This window comes from Mitosporidium daphniae (assembly GCF_000760515.2).
Source record: "Mitosporidium daphniae strain UGP3 chromosome Unknown contig-16, whole genome shotgun sequence".
Lineage (NCBI taxonomy): Eukaryota > Fungi > Microsporidia > Mitosporidium > Mitosporidium daphniae.
This window is the reverse complement of record NW_013546656.1, coordinates 10,332-30,780: the sequence shown is the minus strand read 5'-3', so window position 1 is coordinate 30,780 and position 20,449 is coordinate 10,332. Positions and strand designations below refer to the sequence as shown.

The 20,449-nt window shown below is 44.0% G+C and overlaps 12 protein-coding genes across 12 annotated transcripts; 5 read left to right on the top strand and 7 right to left on the bottom strand.

Annotated features, from left to right (window-relative positions):
• Positions 1-34: 34 nt before the first annotated feature.
• Positions 35-463, bottom strand: DI09_16p210 (profilin; the record flags this gene model as incomplete). Its single annotated transcript, XM_013383440.1, has 2 exons — positions 35-214; positions 251-463. 2 exons carry the CDS (start codon positions 461-463, stop codon positions 35-37), a joined length of 393 nt encoding a protein of 130 aa, XP_013238894.1.
• A 106-nt stretch (positions 464-569) lies between these two features.
• On the bottom strand, positions 570-1,654 carry DI09_16p200 (mitochondrial 3-oxoacyl-(Acyl-carrier-protein) synthase; the record flags this gene model as incomplete). Its single annotated transcript, XM_013383439.1, has 5 exons — positions 570-755; positions 783-1,237; positions 1,267-1,451; positions 1,484-1,605; positions 1,628-1,654. 5 exons carry the CDS (start codon positions 1,652-1,654, stop codon positions 570-572), a joined length of 975 nt encoding a protein of 324 aa, XP_013238893.1.
• A 614-nt stretch (positions 1,655-2,268) lies between these two features.
• Positions 2,269-2,641, bottom strand: DI09_16p190 (uncharacterized protein; the record flags this gene model as incomplete). The annotated part of the gene is made up of 3 exons (XM_013383438.1): positions 2,269-2,445; positions 2,484-2,570; positions 2,600-2,641. The coding sequence occupies 3 exons, from the start codon at positions 2,639-2,641 to the stop codon at positions 2,269-2,271; spliced, it is 306 nt and encodes a 101-aa protein (XP_013238892.1).
• Positions 2,642-3,224: 583 nt separating this feature from the next.
• DI09_16p180 (uncharacterized protein) lies at positions 3,225-4,459 on the top strand (the record flags this gene model as incomplete). Its single annotated transcript, XM_013383437.1, has 2 exons — positions 3,225-3,262; positions 3,322-4,459. 2 exons carry the CDS (start codon positions 3,225-3,227, stop codon positions 4,457-4,459), a joined length of 1,176 nt encoding a protein of 391 aa, XP_013238891.1.
• Positions 4,460-4,859: 400 nt separating this feature from the next.
• DI09_16p170 (uncharacterized protein) lies at positions 4,860-5,732 on the top strand (the record flags this gene model as incomplete). Its single annotated transcript, XM_013383436.1, has 3 exons — positions 4,860-4,867; positions 4,894-5,118; positions 5,273-5,732. 3 exons carry the CDS (start codon positions 4,860-4,862, stop codon positions 5,730-5,732), a joined length of 693 nt encoding a protein of 230 aa, XP_013238890.1.
• Positions 5,733-5,916: 184 nt separating this feature from the next.
• DI09_16p160 (18S rRNA biogenesis protein Rcl1) lies at positions 5,917-7,014 on the top strand (the record flags this gene model as incomplete). Its single annotated transcript, XM_013383435.1, has 1 exon — positions 5,917-7,014. The coding sequence occupies one exon, from the start codon at positions 5,917-5,919 to the stop codon at positions 7,012-7,014; it is 1,098 nt and encodes a 365-aa protein (XP_013238889.1).
• Positions 7,015-7,163: 149 nt separating this feature from the next.
• On the bottom strand, positions 7,164-9,002 carry DI09_16p150 (uncharacterized protein; the record flags this gene model as incomplete). Its single annotated transcript, XM_013383434.1, has 5 exons — positions 7,164-7,464; positions 7,518-8,065; positions 8,104-8,403; positions 8,447-8,806; positions 8,874-9,002. 5 exons carry the CDS (start codon positions 9,000-9,002, stop codon positions 7,164-7,166), a joined length of 1,638 nt encoding a protein of 545 aa, XP_013238888.1.
• A 2,140-nt stretch (positions 9,003-11,142) lies between these two features.
• On the bottom strand, positions 11,143-12,238 carry DI09_16p140 (chitin synthase; the record flags this gene model as incomplete). The annotated part of the gene is made up of 2 exons (XM_013383433.1): positions 11,143-11,883; positions 11,915-12,238. The coding sequence occupies 2 exons, from the start codon at positions 12,236-12,238 to the stop codon at positions 11,143-11,145; spliced, it is 1,065 nt and encodes a 354-aa protein (XP_013238887.1).
• A 7-nt stretch (positions 12,239-12,245) lies between these two features.
• Positions 12,246-13,520, bottom strand: DI09_16p130 (glycosyltransferase; the record flags this gene model as incomplete). Its single annotated transcript, XM_013383432.1, has 1 exon — positions 12,246-13,520. One exon carries the CDS (start codon positions 13,518-13,520, stop codon positions 12,246-12,248), a length of 1,275 nt encoding a protein of 424 aa, XP_013238886.1.
• A 1,056-nt stretch (positions 13,521-14,576) lies between these two features.
• DI09_16p120 (polysaccharide deacetylase) lies at positions 14,577-14,885 on the top strand (the record flags this gene model as incomplete). The annotated part of the gene is made up of 1 exon (XM_013383431.1): positions 14,577-14,885. The coding sequence occupies one exon, from the start codon at positions 14,577-14,579 to the stop codon at positions 14,883-14,885; it is 309 nt and encodes a 102-aa protein (XP_013238885.1).
• Positions 14,886-14,935: 50 nt separating this feature from the next.
• On the bottom strand, positions 14,936-15,525 carry DI09_16p110 (Ras-related protein Rab-1A; the record flags this gene model as incomplete). Its single annotated transcript, XM_013383430.1, has 3 exons — positions 14,936-15,029; positions 15,064-15,443; positions 15,475-15,525. 3 exons carry the CDS (start codon positions 15,523-15,525, stop codon positions 14,936-14,938), a joined length of 525 nt encoding a protein of 174 aa, XP_013238884.1.
• A 293-nt stretch (positions 15,526-15,818) lies between these two features.
• Positions 15,819-20,316, top strand: DI09_16p100 (uncharacterized protein; the record flags this gene model as incomplete). Its single annotated transcript, XM_013383429.1, has 7 exons — positions 15,819-16,190; positions 16,268-16,317; positions 16,458-17,050; positions 17,119-17,557; positions 17,668-19,045; positions 19,181-19,948; positions 20,011-20,316. The coding sequence occupies 7 exons, from the start codon at positions 15,819-15,821 to the stop codon at positions 20,314-20,316; spliced, it is 3,906 nt and encodes a 1,301-aa protein (XP_013238883.1).
• Positions 20,317-20,449: the final 133 nt, after the last annotated feature.

Genomic DNA, 20,449 nt, shown 5'->3' with positions numbered 1-20,449 from the left:
TTTAAAACTCAAATTAAATTTAAACATTTACGTTTTAAAAACCAGCCGAAATCAGGTAATCCGCTAGTTGCTCCACCACTGCGGTAGCATTGCCGGGGATATGTTCTGAGCCATATGTTGCCACTATTATTGTCTGGCCAGTTTTCACAAACAAAGCTCCGGAAGCGCCATTTTTGCCATATATCGATCGGGAGTCTGCCCTCAAAATAATGTTCTACATGCGTAACCATATTAACATTAACTCTCTTACCCTAACTCCGGCGATATATAGCCCGCGCTCACGGGCTTTTGAGGCATCCCGAAAAGCCTCTATTAGGCTCGATATCTCCTCAGAGGATAGTTCAAAGTTTGGAGAGGATGCCCATATTGCTCCGTCATGGCCAAGAATTGCAGCTTGCGAAAGCTTGTTTGTCTCAAGCAGACAGGAATCAACATATTGTTGCCAGGAATCGTTTGATGACATGCTAAAACTTTGAGAGATAACTTTGAAAAGTGAAAATTTACGATAGCAACCCTAAATTAAAGGGGGTTCCTTTATTTGCGCACGTAAAGTTTGTGGATGCTGCCCTCTATTTTTGGCCAGTTTTGGTGAACAGAAGCGAAATATTGACGCCTCCAAATCCAAAGGAATTGCTCATCAGATGCTTTACAAAAGGCATATGAAGGGCGTATTTTGCAGGGTATTCTATATTCGAGGATCCTTCGATGCTTTCCAAATCATACTGCTCCAAGTTAAGGGTTGGGGGTGCTATGTTCTTGTCATGTCAAATCCATGTACTTACATGTTTCAATGCCAAAACTGTGAACAAGGCTTCCATAGCGCCGGCTGCACCTAGTAAATGGCCAGTAGCTCCCTTTGTGCTTGAAACCAGAAGCGGGATGCATGGGGTTACATGTCTGCATTCTTCAATATCAAGGCCCCTTCTGGATGCCAAATAATTTCTATCATCCGATGATGTCTGCCCTTTCACGAAAAGTTCTTTTCCTGCAGATTCCGATCTTTTCAAAAGCGGGGTCTTTGTTTGATTTTTCTGATCGAAAAGCTTGAATATTGCGTTTCCCTCAATTTTGTCGCCTACAATAACATGCCAAATCATACCAATTGGCGTGGAAGTAGCATGTGCATTCAAATATCCCAGCTCTGAAGGGGCAATCCCTGCACGAAAAAGCGCTTTTTTCATGCAGGAAATGGCCCCTTGGCCCTCCGGATCTGGCGCTGTCAAGTGATAGCAGTCATCTATGGAATTTGATAGCATAGGAACGTACTGTTCACACCAAAGCCTGTTATTTCTGCCAGAATGGCTGCTCCTCTTCGTTTGGCGTGTTCCAGCTCCTCGAGAATCAAAACAGCCGCACCCTCCCCGAGAACAAACCCCGTTCGTGCTTTATCAAAAGGTCGTGAATATGACTCGATAGGCCTCTCCCCGGCAATTTCAGCCAACGCTCTGATCCTATGATATCAGCATGGCTAGCTGGCATATACTGGTTAAACCCAGCTACTATTAACGGATTGATCGGGGCTTCCGAGGCACCAACTACCATCACATCTGCCTCCATATTTGATATCATCAATATTCCATCGACAATGGATGATGCTCCTACATGCTAATTCGAGGGTAGTCTTTACCGGTAGCGCACGAGCTTGAGATTGCATTGAGGGGCCCCTACTGTAATAAAAATTTGCTCAAATGGAATCGAATGCAATGGTTGAACAAGACGAGCAATCGCTACACCAACTGACCTTGAATCCAAAGCCTGTAGATACAAGAGCGGCCGCTGTATTTGCCAGAATTGATGTGATAAATCGTGGGGAGATTCTTCGGGGACCCTGGTCATGGAGAATCCCCGTTGATTGGCCAATATCTTCAATTGATCCCAGCCCAGTGCCTAGCGAGCATCCCTAATCTCTAAGAAAACATGGGCACCCCACAATTCTTTCCATGCTGATGTTACTTGCAAGGATATTAGAGCTCTCTATAGCCTCTTTTGCTGCAATCGTGGCCAATCTGATCCATCGTGGATATTTTGCATTGGCCTTTAGAGCCAGGGCAGGCTCACATTTGTCTGGGACCCTTGCAAGAGGAAATTTTTTGCCACTCTTTGGCAAGGTGAAGACTGAAGTTATTCCCGAATGGGCACAAATAAGCCGTCGCCATGACTCGTCCACGGAGCAGCCTAAAGGATTGATGGTGCCCAGTCCGGTGACCACTACGCGCCTGCCGACAAGCATTAAATTAATTATTTGTAGTTTATTGACCATGGCCTTCATTAGCAAGAGAGTAACGTCGCCAGGATGGTGAGCAAAATAATTATTCCAACAAGAGCCGGTGGAAACATCATGGAATCATGTGATCGCAAAAATGGCAACTGGTCTGCAACTTCTCTAGGAACGATTCCGGACGTAAGGACACATGAGCCATATTGATTGTTCGACGAAAATTGCCTCTTCTCCTAAAACACGAGATCAATAACGGAATTTTTACATATTCAGCAATCGGTTCAACACTAAAGAGACATTTCAGCTTTTTTTCTACAAGAGAATCCTTCTTCTTTTCTTCTAGCTCACACCACTAAACGAGAGTAACCGATATCTACTTACGTATTGCGTAGAATGAAGTTCTTGTTCCGAAAATTCAAGCATCTCTGAGGGAGAAAGCGGATGTCCAATGATCAGGAACTTGTCTTTTCTTGGCTGCAACAAAACTTTTGATCATCAACAAAGAAAAGATACCTTTTATGGTGACATAATCTTTGGGAGGGACAACTCCGACGTTCGGACTTACACAATAGTATTTTGGTGTCGTTGTCTTGATTTTGAAGGCAACTGTATTGATGGGGCTTGGATTGAATATTTTAAAGGACTCTTGAAAAATTTTGTCCGAGCATTCTAGAAAAATGAACCAAATCGGAACCTTGAAGTTGAAGAGATGTGTCCGGGTCCAAATTAAACAATCCTGTCTTTGAGGGGTCGGCGGAGACCGTAGGGAGTGAGTTCTGGGAACTGGTGGATCTCAATTCAGCAGCATTCATTGTGGGATTTGAAAGCAATAAAATTAATCGAGAAATGGAAATTTTAATTCAAAACCAAATTGTGTGTCCGTGTAGAGCATGAGCATGGTTGCTATTTTACAATTGCAACATTCCAAAGGCTATAATAGCAAGCCTGCTAAATTTAATGAGTGCAATAATTTTTCAGCTTTTAATTTTAATTTAAAATTTAACTAATGAAGTTTGACCAGGACTCGCTTGGCTCACTTCAGCGGTATTTGAACAGCCGTCTTCCTGTCTTGTAAGTTGCATTGGATGTTACTTGTGATTTAGGTTTGACGCAGATTCGGAGATACTTTCTGAATACATATTTGCCCTGCTAAAGCATGACAAGCCTATTGACGAGCTGAAGTCTATTTGCCTGATAAAGCTTGATGACTTTCTCCATAAGCGTATGATGGGACAATTTTATTTCTCATTATTGATAGACACGAAGCCATTTGTGCAGGGTTTATTTGATTTTCTTTGCAAGACCATGTCTTTCCCGGAAAATATGTCTCCGCACAATCGTAGCCTCTTGTCAGCTAGATCACGCTCAATTTCTCCTGAACGGGAAAGCTCCTTTCCCAGGCCTCCACATCGCACCTCAAGCATTCTGGCCCCAATTGATTATAGATGGAAAAGACGGAATCTCAATAGCCATCCGTTTTCGTCCAAATATCGAAATGATTCGCGGGAACATGACCAAGAGGACTTTACGACATATAAGCCTACGCATATGACGAGATGCAAAGATCCGACTTCAGTTGGAAAGAACATCAAAGGCAGACAACTATTTATTTCAAACGTTCCTTCTTTATTTACGGCCGAAAAAATAGAAGCCTTTTTTGCCGCGTTTGGACATGTTGAGCGGGTAAAAATTCAATTTAATGGGGGAGAGCGAAACTCGGCCATTGTAACTTTTCAACAAGAGGCGGATGCCCGGATGGCTTCTAAATCAACTGACGCTATAATGGGCGACCCTTCTATTAAATTGAACCCACCTCTTCGTGAAAGCAGAGAGCAAGCCATAGACTCTCTCATTCAAAAGCAGAAGGACATAATTAAAAAATTGGAAGACCCAAAATTTGACATTTCCGAGGAAGAGCGCAAAGCTCTTTTTCAGTCTCTTCGCTCGGTTCAAGATAATTTACGACCGTTACTCTCGGCGTCCCAGCCTTGTAGGCCAGCCTTTGAGCATAAAGACACGCTGACACCGGCAAACAAAATCTCAAGACCTCAGAATATCGATAATCGCCCGAGAACGCTCCACGTTCAAATGTCTTCATCAACAGACATCGATTTTGTCAGGAGTGTTTTTGGCAAATACGGTCAAATTGACGAAATATCTTCTGATGCAAATTCAGAGCAAACATTTTTTGTAAAATATTCTAGACGATTTGAGGCGGAAAATGTAGGGATTGTCTTTTAACTGGTAGGTATTAAAAACGCTACCCAAAATCATACCCCTAATTTTAGCCCAGGGAACTAGGGTAACTTGGAAAGAGCATTAAAGTTTAATTTTTAATAAATTTTTTTATTCCAAATGACTTCCGTTTTATCGCTAACCAAGTATGTTCAGTGATTTCATCCATCTGACACCATCAGCCTAGCTCATATACGTCGGTGTATATGGAATTGGAGGATTAGCCTAGCACGCTATTCTCTTAAATAGATATCCCAGCAGCATTGCTGTTGGCATATTCTCGTTATCTCTTGATAACGGATTTGTCGGAAGTGTTTAATCACACTCTGATCAAATAGATTTGGCTTTATTGGTCAAATGCATTCATGCATTTATTTACCATTTTAATGCCATTTACCTTTTAGAAATGCTTCGGTTCCCGAGTCGATTTTGAAAAAAAGGAGAATCGTTGAAAATCACGCCGCTATGCGCCTAGCCAATCGTGCAGCGCAGCTCAAAAAAAACAGGACCATGAAAAAAGTGGCGTTTAAGCGTGCCGAGGATTATGCTAAGGAATATATTGCCAAAGAACGTGAGGCTATTACCATGAAGCGCGAAAGCAAAGCTTCTGGTAAGATATATGTTCCCGCAGAGTCTCAGCTCGCCTTTGTTGTCCGCATCAAAGGGTAATATGATTTCCAGATTTTTGTGCACATATTATGATGATCCCATTGATCCACTAGTGTTTTTTACGTGCTGTGATCGTTAACCATCTTTCGGGACTGAATATGAATTTTCATTGCTTTCTCGCTACCATGTTGGCATTTTCTCATTTTGTAGTATTAACAAGCTTTCGCCAAAGCCTCGCAAGATCCTGCAGCTCCTCCGCCTCATCCAAATCAACAATGGGGTTTTCGTACGCCTTACGGCAGCGACCAAGAAAATGCTCCACTTGGTTGAGCCATATATTGCCTATGGCAATCCCAACCTGAAGTCTGTCAAGGAACTGATTTATAAGCGCGGTCATGGCCGCATTGATAAGCAACGTGTTGCTCTCACAGATAACAAGCTGATTGAAGCAGCTCTCGGCCATCTTGGGATTGTTTGCATTGAAGATCTTATCCACGAAATCTTCACCGTCGGCCCTGCTTTCAAGGCTGCCAACCAATTCATTTGCCCATTCAAGCTTTCCTCCCCAAATGGCGGCTTCCGTGCTCGCAAATTCAAGCATTTCATCATTGGAGGAGACACCGGTAACCGCGAGGAGTTTATCAATGACTTGATTCGCAAGATGAATTAGCGCGAATAAATTATCCTGTTTTGACTCGGCTCCATAGCTTGTCCTGTTTTGACTCGGCTCCATCATTTAAGGTTGGAGTTCGTATTTTGTAGACTGTCCTATAATTGACAACTCGAGATCTTTCCCAGAATTTTGGGCATTCAAATATTAAAATTTGGGCACAAAATTTAATAAATAAATCTTTATGAAAAAGGGCGAGGTTCTATTCTTGAAGGGCGCGGCAGCATTTCGGTCGCGTGTTCTACTTTCTTTCCTATCTTCTCGCCCCATTCAGATCGAAGATATCAGGTCAAATATTGGTTCAGACGGAATAGGGCTTCGAGAATATGAAATCCATTTTCTTAGAGCCGTTTCTCAGCTTACAGACGGTACTAGCATAGAAATCAACGAGTCAGGCACATCGGTGAAAATTGTTCCCGGCATCATCATTGGAGGATCCTTAAATTTTGATTGCGGTGTGGAACGCCCAATCGGATACTTTCTTGAAATGCTGGTCCCCCTTTGCCTGTTTGCAAAATCGCGAACATCCCTCACTCTCACTGGGATTACCCAATCTTCGCCAGAAGCCCCATCAGTAGACTCCATAAAAATGGTCAATTTTGGCATCCTCAGGGCCTGGGGCGTCAAGGAGTCCACTTTAGATATCAAAATCCAGAAGCGGGGATACTCTCCAAACGGTGGCGGTCAAATTCTTTTTACATCGCCGCTTTTGCCGAGGGCCTTTGAGCCCCAGCAGCTCATTGATATTGGATTGGTTAAGAAGGTTCGAGGGATTGCCTCTTGTGCGAAGCTTTCTCCCTCCATTGTGGCAAGGGTGATTGATTCGTCAAAAATGACGCTTTGCAAGCTGCTTCCAGATGCTCTGATATATTCAGATGCGAGGAAGGGATCCGAGGCAGGATCATCGCCAGGCTATTCGCTGACAATTGTGGGCGAGTCTACATCAAATTCTCTGATCGTTGCAGAGGGTGTGGCCAATCCGGGAGAAATCCCAGAGGACCTTGCAAATAGGGTAACAGCTACCTTTCTCTCAAGGACTGCGACTATTGGGTGGGGTGATTCATCCAGGCAATGGTTCATACTGCTTCTTGCAACGCTTTCCTCTGAAGATGCGTCTTCGATTCGCTTGGGGCCGCTAACTCCATTTTCGGTCGAGTTTCTGAAACAATTGTATCTCTTTTTTGGCATTTCTTTCAGGCTCAAGGAGGATCAAGACAACGGAAGCGTTTTGGCCACGTGCATTGGGATCGGGTTTAGGAACATTGCACATCGTTCGACATAAATTATTTGCAGTAAATTATTAGGAGGCATCACAGTATGTAATGGTGCACAGTATGGTGTACACGCGTGAGCTTTTCTGCCTGCTCTCAATTGGCTGGCTATTGAGAGCATAGTTGGGCATTTGAAGCACTTTTATTTTGCCGCTGTTTCTCATTGTGAGTGCATCATGTAAGAGGAAGATGAAGATGGCGGGAAAGGATTGACCTTGCTGAGGACCAAAACCCTCTTTTCATGGTGAAGATAGCCCTTGATGAGCCCGTTGGATATTAGCATTGAAATGAGCGCTTCGACTTCGAAATTAAGACAGTGCGGCCTCGTGGTATCGAGAAATGGGAAAATCGTCCATGCAACGGATTTTGCGCAATCTGAACATCTGGAAAGGTCCTTTTGGATCATCGCGATCGCAGTAAGGATGTGTGAAATGGGAAGCCTATTTTCCGGAGGGTCCTCTCTTCGCGTAAATAAATATCTACAAAGTAAAAGGGAAAGTGGCGATGGTGTTACATTTTCTTTGTGAAATTTGCAAGAAGCATAGGCTTGAACAGGAAAACAAAAAGCTGATACAGATGTCTGGATTGTAAAACAGACTCGTATTGGCTAAGAAACACCGAGAATGAGATGATGTCTCCATTCTTGATGGAAGAAAACAATTTCAAGAAGCAGTCTTTTAGTGAGAGAAAGGCATTAACCGATCGAATCGTGGAGAAGCAAGTCGAGTTGGAACCACTGCATGCGGCAATTTGAGATAAGATTGCCGGAGATAGCACCTTATTTGAGTAAAAATACTCGAGAGGGAGTAAAAGGCAGGTGATTTTTAAGAAATTTCGAAATCTCGACGAATTGGCCATTTTAAATGAAAACTGGGGAGCCAGCAAGTGGAATGCATTGGCTAGATTCTCCTTGGCGCGAAAATAATTGGCCTCCACAATGAAAAGCCTAGCTCGATTAAAGTACCAGTACACGCGATCCTTCGTGGGAAAGTCATTGAGATTGGTTGAAGATGAATTCTCGATCGATCTGAAGACAGGTGTACACATACGAGTACGAGAAAGCTATGAAGGTAAAGAAATCAAAAAATGGAGAGCCACACCTTTGCGTAAAATTCCAATAGCGCAGCGCCAGAGAATAGGGTTACAGACTGCTTCTCGGAGGAAACAAGGGAGCGGTCATTGATGGTGATGGAGAAAATTTTAGACAATAATTTACAATACTCCCTCAGTAAATGGGCCTCAATTTCATATAGCCTTTGCGAAGCACTTTCCAAGGAGCACAAATTGTCGTCAGAGTCCTCGGTGCCCACGGAATCGACGCTTGGCATTGGATATGTGCCTTGAAGATAGTTGAAATACGCGAGCAAGTTGTCGCTTGAAGTTGTTTCCAAACGGTTCAGCTAGAATTGACAGCAAAATGAAACTTACCCTTCGTAGGGCAACTTGAATGGTTCTTGAGAGGGACTTTATTTGAGCATATAAATTGGAATTTTCAGAGCCCGAAGCCAAGCGCTTAAGAATGGTGGAAAGCGAGTCAAGCAGGACTCGCACAATCAGCAGAAGAGATCCGGAAGCCAACGCCTTGTTTGCGGGGCTAAGAAATTGCCCATACTTGGCACTCCATTCAGAAGCCGATAAAAGCGATGCTTCCGATATCAATCGATAAAGGGGCGATTGGTAGAAAAACTTGACATGAACATACCACATTGTATAGATGAGAATAAATTCCTTATAAGAGCTGGGATCTGAACCTTCAGGAGCATACGTTGATGAGGAAAATATTTGCAACACCGGGGGAATGGCCTGAAGAATGGCCTCGCATGTGGCATTTGCCAGCCCCTAATTATCCATTAGCGAGCATGGGGCTTACAAATCCGGATTCAAGCTCTAACAGACATTTTGAGATCTCAGCAGGAACCTTAGAAACAGAAAATGGATCGTAAAACGAAGCCAGTTGGTGGCCTGAGGCCTGTTGAAAGTCAAAAAAGGCGGCCTGCATAAAAAATTTTGCAATTAATCAAAGGGAGCAATTAATTGGCAACTCGGTGGCTTTGATGCACACATGGGTATGAAAATTATCGCTACACAACACAGCGGTACACATAAAGTGGACACGATACAAAATTCTGATGCCTAAAAGGTGTGGGTTTTATTGTACCCAAGTTTTTTCCATTCCGTAAAGATTACCGATTTTTTGCATCTTTTTGGGACGCAGAAGGCCAGCAGCAACGGCCTTCTTCACAAAAAAGCGTTCTTTTCAATAAAGTTGCTTTCAAAAATGAAATTCTTTTAATGATATTCTTAACGAGATTTATAATGGCAGCACCAGCACAGTGCTCAATGACCCATAGAAAATGCTGATATTTGCATCTTTGCATAGGCAGATGGTAGCATTTCCACGCGAAGTCTTTGTTGAGAGTCGGTCCATATCAAGTAGGCCCACATCTGGGACGTTGGCAATAGCATTTTTCAAGAGAGGTTGATAAACTGAGCACAGCGAAACGAAAAAATATCCGTTTGTGCATAAACTAAACTAGTGTCAACGCCCAAGCTCTAAATTCCAACAGAAACATTCAAGGCAACGCAAAGTCAGCCATCAAAGCTGTATCTCTATGAAGTGAGATCGTTTGCTTTTGGAGATCGTTTTGCTTAACGAGGGCAATATTAGCATTGGTGGCTCAAAGATCATAGGTGGTTCATTGGGCAAAAGTTGAGATAGAGTCATTTTAAACAGTAAAGGCGGCGTCAGAGATACTAATATTCAGGCCAGTGGCAATGTAGAGATCGGATGTTGCGTTTTCAGAGCCAATATTTGAACTGAAATTGAGGATGTGCATCTCTGGAAGCAGGTTAAATGCATACAGGCATTAATTTCCAGACCCAAGCAGTGGCACCAGATCGATAATACGAATGACACTCATATCGGTGTTGCTAGGAATCCCGAGCAGAAGACCTGTATGAGTCCTCATTATACTGACGGATGAGCCATCGTACGTGCCATTGCAAAAAGCGGTATGGGCTATTTTTTAAAAAAAGTCGCCGCTTCGGTCTTTTTCCTGTTTGCCACGAATTTTCTGGCCGGATTTTAGAGCTTCTTGCCATGGTGCAACTGTTGTGCTGCTTATAAAAAGTCTTTAATTTTTGTAACCATTCTTGGAATTGGATGATCAAGACTGTAGGCTTGCGACTATGAACCGATAATTAATGGATGGTATCCAAACTTTTGACCGCTTTGGGATTTAGTCGGTTCTTTCCGAGCCTTTTAGGAGTGCCGAAATGTCACTTGAAAAATAAAATTCGAAACAAAAAATAGTGCTATAATCTATCGCATGTTGAAATATATTCGTCTTCGGGTCATTGGCACGTACTTTTTCTCACTTTCCCCCAACTTTGATGGCTGGGGACGAAGAGAAGGATGAAGGGCGACCAATCCATATTTATAGCAAGCCCTTAAAGTACATTTTTCGCTGGACGTGCCATAGTGGCCTTTTTGCGTAAAGCATACATGTTCAACCCATTATATTTGTCAAGCGGTCCTGTCAGTGCACAAGGCCTGCTGGGGCTGTTCAAAGAATTTCGCACTGTTTTGTATCTTGGTTCCTTTGCCTTTATCACATTTTCCTGCAGTATGCATAAGAACGCGCGGATGAGCGTCTTTATCGCCATTTATCACTGTCGTGATCTTGGTTTTTTTTTGGCGTCCGTTTGTTTGTGGTCTATTTCTGCAAAGCTTCTTTTGGAAACAATAAAGCTCGTAGGCCGATCCAATGTCTTCCCTTTCTATGCAAATTTAAATAAGCTCCAAGCCCAAGTCAAACGATGTCGATACAAATATGAGCAGCGAGAAAAAGCCGAAGCCCAGCCAAACACAACCGGGTCAGAACGCAATCGAGTCGTAATAACAGAAACCACACGAAGGGAAAGCGGCATAATTGAATGCTGTCCCGGGCTAATTTATCTCTAGGTTCCTCAAAATCAGAACCTTAGTAAATAGGGGGCTCCAGGAAACTCGCGAAAATAAAACCTAAAATGCCAAAAGAGCTTGATGGACAAAGAAATTGAAGATTTAGAATTGCTACGCTCAAGTCGCTAATGAAGTGCCTGTTTAGGAGTGCGGTCCGCATGATGCATTTAATTATTTATTGGCTATCGCACAAATAGAGATGCTTCGTCCATTCACACCATCGCTTCATGACGATTTTCACTTCAGAATTTGCATCAGTGTGATTCTCCGAGGTATCCTTTAACACTTCTTTTTGCGGTGCAACTTTCCGAGTCTCGCCCCAACTAAAATCATCAAAGTGCCAATACGCATATAATGGAAGAACAAAATTCCATATGGGAAGGGCAAGCAAATATATTAACATCCAACCGATGTACACAAATTTCCTTGTCGTGATCAGTATCAGGATAGCCGGCAATCCCAATATCAATGCCAATAGTGCCAAAGGGACAGCAGCCGCCACTGGATCGGAAATTGAAACGACAACCAAAATTGCGGTAAACGTGATTGCTGCTGGAAGGACCAGCGTCCCAATTAGCTCCATAAAAACAACAAATTGCATGCTGCAGCAAAATATTCCACAAAGATCTCGGACAAGCAGCAATTCCAGGAGATTATGAATGGTGGAGTTTATCCATCTTCGCCGCTGTGAAAGAAGAATGGAAAATTTTGATGGGACCACGGTGCGACACAATGCATCTGGGACGAACATCAGCTTTCGCTTTGGAAAGGACTTTAAAAGCAGGGTGGATAGATATCTGTCTTCCCCGAGAAGCAGCAGGTTCTTCTTGTGAAGGGTGTCGGTTTTGTTTTCCGCATATTTTATCGCAACTTCGGGGCTCGCCAAGAGAGGAACCCAACCCCCATTCTTTGGTGCCTATTAAATCAGCAAAGCCGATGGCCAGTACCTTAATCCTATACATGCAAAAGCAGCCGGGAAGGCAAGTAACACCGCCAAATACACTCTCAAAGGCTTTTCCAAGATGATGGCTTATGTAGTATTCAAAGACCTGGATCATGGTGACCCATGATTCTCTCTTGTTGGAAATGCGCGTCTCCCCACAGAGCCCCATAATCATAGAGTCTGCTTGAAGTGCATTGACAAGGATTCTCAATGCCCGCTTATCAACTTTGGTGTCCGCATCAACCATCAAGACCGCCTCAAAAAGGTCTGCAGTGACCCCGAGAAGTATGAAGATTGAATTGAAAATGGCGTAATCAAGCTCTGTCATTCGATCATCAAACAATACGCGTATCAAAAAGTGGATCAAAATTATCTACAAGAAAAGATGCTCCTCCTCCTACCTGAGAATCTCTTTTCCCGCGATTTCCAGGACGGTTAGAATGGGCGATTTCAGATGAATTGATCCCCGTTTTGACAATTAAAAGCATCGGGATTCTTGCCCCCGTTCCACGTGTGGAACCATAGTATCCAGCGTAAACGAGAGCCCCATTTGAACTGCGCATTCCCTCCCCAATCGAGTCGTATGTGGCGGGAAAGCTGCTCGATCCAGTGGAGGACCTTAGTTGGAAAGCAATTGTGTCGCTGCTCATCAGAGAAAGAAGGATGTCCGGCGTGGAGTTGGCATTTTCAGATCCCGTTACTATACCGTCAGCAACGACAAGTAAAAGTCTTTTTTCGTCATCATATTCGGCCTCACAGAGAGAGTCAAGTGTAGTTACGATTGCGTCCTTGCCCTCCGAATAGCAGGTGACCAAAAGCAATACGTACATGTCGTCGGTTGAAGAAATCTTTGTCGTAGGAATGGAGCTGGCTGACCGATTAAGGGCCGGGGAAATTAGAGAGAAAATTCGGTCCTGCCTTAGAGACGAAAGAGCAGAATCAGAAGGTGCTGTTGCCGTTAAATCTGCGCTTGAAGAACAAAATTTGGGGCTCGATGCATCTCCAGCGGCAGATGGCGCATATATTGACGCCAGTCTGGTTGAGGAGGACTTTTGCTTTCCATAAGAGCTGCTTTTCTTCTTTTGAGGCGAAATTTTTGTTGATAAAAACCAATCAAATATGACGGCCATAAAGAATCGCAAAAGAACCACAAAGGCAATGGTAAATAGCGAGATTGCAAGAATAACTTTTGCAAAAAAGCAGCCCGGGCTGTCTTTGGAAAGAATCCCCACTTCAAATCTGCTGAAAAGGCACTCTGTTTGGTTTGACATGCGATTGTTAGCAAAGGAAAGCGAGGCGTCGGATCCTGGTGGTATTTCTTGTGCAAGTTGAATGGTCGTTATGTTAACGACAAGCCCATTGATGGCAACTAGCTTTCCAGATGCAGAAACCAGATCCTCCCATTCAAACATCAAGGTACGAGCCGAGGAAAGCTGCGCATTTTCTAGATCTGATTTAAAAAAGGGGTTTGAATAGGTGCCGCATTGGCCCTTTGGAGGAAAAAGGAACGAAATATCGCCACTCTGCGGCATCTGTAGCGTTGGAAAATACGAGGAAATTTGCGAGGGCTCATACGCTTTGCCATAAGCCCATACAAAGTGCCCCACCATTGCCTCTTGGTATCCTATGGAAGATTCGATATATTTTTTAGGGGGACACAATAAAATCGGAAGAAAAAACGTCAAAAAGGCTACCATTGCACACAGACACAAAATGATAAAACAAAGAGATATCTTTTCCCTGAATGCCCGCTGCGAGGCGAGATCCTTCATCCCTCCGACCCAGGAAAGGATAGGGGGGATCGCCCAAAATGTCAGTATATAGCTAAAAACCATCCAAACAGAACAATAGTGCCTCCCATGCGCTTTTTTGTTGGGATTCGGATTTTTGCTCGAATAGAGGAGCCTAATGGGTACGCGAGATAAACGGCTATTGTTTTCCATCTCAATAAATACGCCAACCATAACGGGAAGTCCGCTTATATGAAGAGGCACCGGGACGCATTTGCATCAAATTGAATCAAATTGGCTGTGTATTTCCCAAAATATCAATTGACACCTCCAAAGGTTAGGGTCAAGCCCCGATGAAATGTCTCTTTATTAAAATTTAAGCGAAACCAGCGCACTTGGTAAATTGAAGCAAAATGGAAGTTCCCCGCGCGAGTTTAGATTGGCATCTTTGTTGTTATTGTTGTGGATTACGGTGGTCGCATTGGTGATGCCCAAATGATGATCCTGGATTGCAATGATTTTTTATACAATGCATGTTTTCTACTTTGGTGTGATCGGCTTTTTGCTGTTTTTCCCAAATCAAGTGCTGTGCAAAATTATTTCAAATTGCAGGAAACCTGGCACAGTTGCAGTGACGTTCGATGAGGGCCCTTCAAAGTAATTTAGGTTTTGCCGCTCATTTTCAGAAAATTCACACCGGTGATACTGAAGCATTTAAGGGATGCCGGGATCAAAGCAACCTTCCATGTATCCACTTCAATACTCCATGATCCCAAGGCTGCGGCTATTGCAAAAAGAATAATTTCGGAAGGACATTTGCTTGGCATTCGATACGCCCCATATGTATCTATATGTTGGTTATTCTTTTTCTAGATAGAAAATATAGGGAGAATTCCGCCCTCTCATTTCAGGTCTCTTCTCGAGGCGGACAGACAAATGATAAAAGACATCCTGAATTATGACGTCAAGTACGTGAGGCTACCATACGGTTCATACCCAAAAGACGCCATCAAGTTTGCCGAGCAACTGGGGTTCGTCATTACTGAACATTCTCTGGATTCAAAGGATTTTCTGGGTAGCAGTGATGCAATGGTTCACTCGTACCAAAATGCTCTTTCTCCGACAAGCAACTTCATTGCTGTGCATAGGGATCATGCCAAGGTCACTGCATTGTATCTTCCAAACATCATTTTGCTTATCAAGAAGCAAAGGCTTCGTCCCTTTCTACTTTCCCAGTGCATTTGAGCGCAAATAAATCTGGATTTAACATTTTCTCTTTATTAGAAATTCTCCAATCAGCAGCATCCACCGGACAGCTCGACCTTGGAGCCGGCAGAGATATTCACATTTCGGCCAGAATGGTGTCCCGACTGAAGAGCAGGTCCGATTCTAGAATGAAAATGAGGCCGAGCCGGTCGCCTACCTGTCTTTAATTTTTGTGGCCATAGTTAGAAAGGCACTCTCTACATTTGTCGAGTTTTTTGCAGATGTTTCGAGAAATGGGATTCCGAGCTCTCTGGATTTTGCCTCTGCTTCGGAATAGACTACGGCGCGCTTTGAAGCCAGATCGGATTTGTTGCCGACAAGGAGCTTGTTAACGCCCTCGGAAGCAAACTTTTCGACCTCCTCCAGCCAGTCCTGAACATGCATAAAGGTATCCCTGTCTGTGACGTCGTAAACCACGATGATGCCATGTGCACCTCGATAGTAGCTGGAGGTGATGGTCCTGAAACGCTCTTGCCCCGCAGTATCCCAGATCTGCAGTTTGATGATTTTGCCATCAAGCTCGATTGTTCTAATTTTCTAAGATTGATCAAGATCATCCAATAAATACATACAAAATCAACGCCAATTGTGGAGATGTAGCTATCGGTGTATGTGTCATCCTACAATAAGACTGACCAAAGTACCGAGAATCGAAGCAAAATGCACGACTTTCCAACCCCAGAGTCGCCAATCAACAGTAGCTTAAAAAGATAGTCACTAGGAGATTATTTTCAAAATCGCTACTATTCAGGTGTCATTGGGTAGGAAAATATTAAATTTTAATCACAATATCTACGCTATAAATCCGGCAACTTTAAGAAGTCTTCATATTCCATTGTGCAATTGTGTACATTTGTACATTTGCAATCTTGTAATCTTTTAATTTTACACAAAGCACCGCAATTTGCCTTTATGAACAATGATGTCTCTATTGCTAGCGCAGCGAAATGTCCCAATGCAGCCGATGTGGACGAATCTCCAGAGTTGATTTATGCTCTTTGGGAGCTTTCAAGTCGATACTCTGAGAGGGCTTCAAAGCTGCTCAAGCGCTCCAATGAAAGTGCCGTTGAAGTGGAAAAGAAAACGCTTCTTAAAGGATATGCGGAGCTTGTCACCTCTGCATTGAAATGCCTTGTTGAGGCGCTCGAAGCGATCCAAAAATGCCCTCTTATTGACGACAAAGCGAAGCTTTGCTACGAATTTGCTTCGTATGAAAGGCTGTTTTTCACCAAATTCGAGTTTTCGCTCGACTTTAACGGCATGGAAGAGTGTTTAGTGAAGGCGGTATGTATGCTTTTGATTTTTGATTTTTAGTCATCTGTTCTGCTTCTGGTACGGGGTTTGCATACTTATGTCCTTAGATGGAGGCTCAAAAGGCGGCCTTCCTGCAGCCTGCCGTTGAGAAAATGCGGTATCTGTTGTATTCCTCGATGTTCTAAATTGGAAATTTAACAATCAAACTCTATCATGCTGATCGGCAATGTCAATGATGCAGATCAATTGAGGCCGTTATTTCATGCATTCCTGCCTCGGGATTTTTATGAACATTAGCGAGCTATCTTCGATTTTCCTTATTCATTCGTCATCGCCCTTGTTTTCTGCGTCTGATTTCCATGGCGCGCAGCAGACGATAAATTTGAATGTCAAGCCCGGGGAAAGGTTGGAATATTTTGAACACGACATTGCGTTTCCTGCCAAAAGCATATTCAAATCCACGAGCAGCTGTGAAAGCAGCTGCTCTAGTTTTCCAGAATTATCTGCACCCACAACCGACGCTTCTGCACTGTACACCTCCAAATCAAAAATGCCTTGTACCTTTGCGTCGCCATCGGCATCTTTATCGGCAGCAACCCCGTCGTTATTCTCCGCTGCATTGCAAGTTTATAGCCATTCAAATCGACCTCCTCTTAAAGAAATAAACTGCAATTCCCATCAGGGCGGCCTCCCTGTGGAACCTTTGATCTCATTTTGTAAAGCGTCAGATCAAATGGGCACTGGCCAGCATTGCTTTCCTGTCTCGCACAATGGACAGTCTATTCTTAGTGACTGTGGCAAGAACATCCAACCGTTTCAAGATTTCGAAAATAATCGCAGAAGGCCTCTTTCGCCCCCTCTTTCTAACACGTCAGGGCCTTCTTCGTCAGGTAAGCACCGCCATTTTGATTTATTTGCCTAGAAAAATCCATCTTGTTTCCTTCATGCCTGAATCAAGAACAAATCTTGGAAAGCAGATCGTCGATTTACAAAAAGACTCCTCGGTTTTCCGGCGATCTTTACAAGCCTTCCTTTGTGCGGGGAAGTGGAAGCGAGCGCGAGGGCAGATGCGAACTGTGTAGTCCACCGGTATGGCTAAACTTGAAACGATCTACTTATTGGTACCACATGAACTTTACTCACGGCATTTCGTCTAAAACGGGGCGTCCTTATCCAGATCCTCTTTATGTCAAAGCCTCGCCGCTGCATTGTGGGGCTGAGCCCGAAAAAAAGCAAGTCCTTGAAGCCTTCTGCAGGAACTGCAGAGGCTGGATTTCTATCACCATCCCGCTTGTTAAGATTTGCCAATTTTCGGACGTTCCCGTTTTTTCTTATGACCGGAGCAACTTTTCTGATTGGTTTAAGCATTTGCAAAAATGTCTTTCTCATGCAATCAAGTAAGGCAACCAGCATGAGCAAGCGTCCCAACACACCGACCAACCATCATCGAATAATACACTACACACGTCAAACTCGGTCTGTAGACAATAAATTATGCCAACAACAGGGCCCAATTAAATTTAGCGGCCAATTCTCCTTGTATCATTCATCACATGCATACTTTTTACTCCGCAATATTTTGCAATTTATGGAATTTAAATGGACTGATTTGGGTTGCCATCCACCTTTACTATCCGGAAATGGTTACTGAAGCAACATATATTTTCTCTTCATCTCTTCCAAAGACGTCTTCGCCTCAACCTCCGCTTGATATTCTTTCGATCTCCATCTATGACTATTCGGGATATGTGAAGGACTTTCATCCCACAAATATTCTGCTCAACAATCCACAAGATCAGGCCTCGCGCTGGTCAAGCTCTGCCAAGGACCTGAATCAGTTTATAACGCTGCGAATAGCCCCAAAGACCCAAAGCTCGTTGATGCTGCCCCTTGCTACGGTACAGGAGATAACGTTTGGCAAATACCATCTTCCACACGTGTGCAATTTGAAAGAGTTCAAGGTATTTGTTTCCGTGGACGGGAGAGAATGGAGAGAAGCCCTGCATCAAGGATTAAAAAACGACGGGATTTCAGAGACCTTTCCCCTGCGGTATTTTATCGACCCCACAACGACACCCTCCTTTATATATCCGGTTCAATTTGTAAAAATAGTCCCCATCTCAACTTGGGGCATAGGCTTCAATTTTGGCATCTGGTTTGTCCAACTTAAGGGTACGCAGGAACGAACCCAGATTTCCGCATCTCTTGAAAGGTATGTAAAGTCGCAGTATATGAAGGGCTGCTTGGCCACCTCTTCTGCAATGATGCTACCTAAACGGCCCCCCGGGATAAAGGTCGAAAAGGATTTTGAAGAATTTTTCCATCATCTGTATGATCAAATAGAGGAGATGAAATACGGCAAAGATCTTTACTCTCTGATCCTTGAAATCAGAAACACGTCGCTACTGGATCCGCTTGATGTTGATACACTTGATAAGAAGATCGAAACTGTCTGCTCTCCTGAGGTTCTCAAAAGCGGCCAGGGTTTCCGTTCGATTTTTAGATCTGAATGGACTCAAATTGAAAGAAAAGACGGAGATCCCTGGCCCGCTGCAAGGGGAGGTCATCAGCTGGTTTATGATCGAGTCACCAAAAACCTCTTGCTTTTTGGTGGATGGGATGGAAATAAGGAATTTGCAGACTTTTGGTCTTTCGATTGCAGCTCCAGGAGGTGGACAATGATATCCCCGGATACCTCTGTGGAAGGGGGCCCTTCCCCGCGCTCAGTCCATAGATGCATCATCGATGCATCTGGACGATTCATGTATTGCCTTGGGCGGTACTTTTCACCAGATAGGCACTCATCAGAAGCATCCACTTCTTGTGACTTTTACCGGTGCGACCTCTCTAGCTTCACATGGGAACTTTTGTCGACAAACACCAAGGTATGCCATTTTCCTTTTCCTCCATAGCTGGCCGGAGGCCCGGATCTTATTTACGATCACCAAATGGTTTTTGACGAGCGAAAAGGGATACTTTGGGTGTTCGGCGGACGCGTGTGTAGTTCTTCAACACTGCAGCCGATGTTTTCAGGTCTTTTCTCGTTCTCCGTTTCAACTAAAAAATGGAAGCAGCACCTTTCGGACCTGAGCGAGGAAACTTCAATGCTTCTCTCTCGAGTATCCTTCATGATGTTTCTGGGCGAAATGAGAAATGGAGCCGACGAGGTTCATTCTCTTTTGATCATCATCAATGGCCAGAGGCATCTGGAAGAGATGCACGATGCCGTTATTTACGATCTTGATGAGGAGCGGATTGTTGATATTTCCAATTTGAACTTCTTTAAAAAGTCGCTGAAAACCTTGGATTTCCTTACAAAATCGCCATCGTTCTCCATGAAGGGACATCTATTTAAAGGTGGAAGCGATGGCGGTGGCGGGCGGATCGTGGTGCTTGCGCCCTCAAAGGATAACTCGCGATTTTCGGTATTTCTGCACATGTTTGGGCGCGAAACGATCCTCGATCCCTGCTCGGAGACAAATTCGAACTGGGGTTCTTGGCAGCAAATAGACGAAATGAACATTGAAGAGACAAGTGAGAGAAACGACAATTCCGCTCCCATCATGAGATATGCCTTCAATTTGGCTGGAGATGACACACAGGTAGAGCGCGAGTGCTTTCTAGCTGTAGATGCTGTGGCTTTTTGGTGGAACAATTGCTTCTGGCGCCAAAAGCGAAGAGCAAGGCGAAGAAATCAAAAGAGTGGCGGACATGTGGCAATTGACGCTGCACCCAAAATGGCCATCCGATTTTGCAGCCGAAATGAAGGTCCTGGTCCGCCAGTGCATGTAAACGAGCTATGTAATGGGTTAGGTTTTTAGAAAAAATATCCTCTTCGCATTTGATAAAGTCGGATGGGGAGTGGCGCATTCCAACAGAGAGCCAGTCCGAGGCTCTGAGATATTTGCGCGAGCAAATGGAGCCATATGTTTCGTGCAGCTCGCCTGTCGTCAAGCAGATCCTTTCTGCGTTACCGGAATGTTTATTCCTTGGACCGACAAGCAGCATTTTTGCCAAAGATTCCTCGTCGCTGGACCTTGAAGATCTAAGCGTGTTGAACGGAAAATACGCGCAAGACCCCGTCCAATTTGCAAAGGCAAGGACAATCATCGAATGCAGGAAGACGCTGATCAAGGAGCTCCTGGCCTATGCCTGAATAAACTAAACTTGTAAATGCAGGCGACCGGCTATAGCTCGAACCCTTTACTGGCACACGGATTTGTCGTTCATTAAGGAGAAAGCTGTATAGATGGCGGGTTTAGCAGGTGTCCTGCTAATCGCGTGCAGAT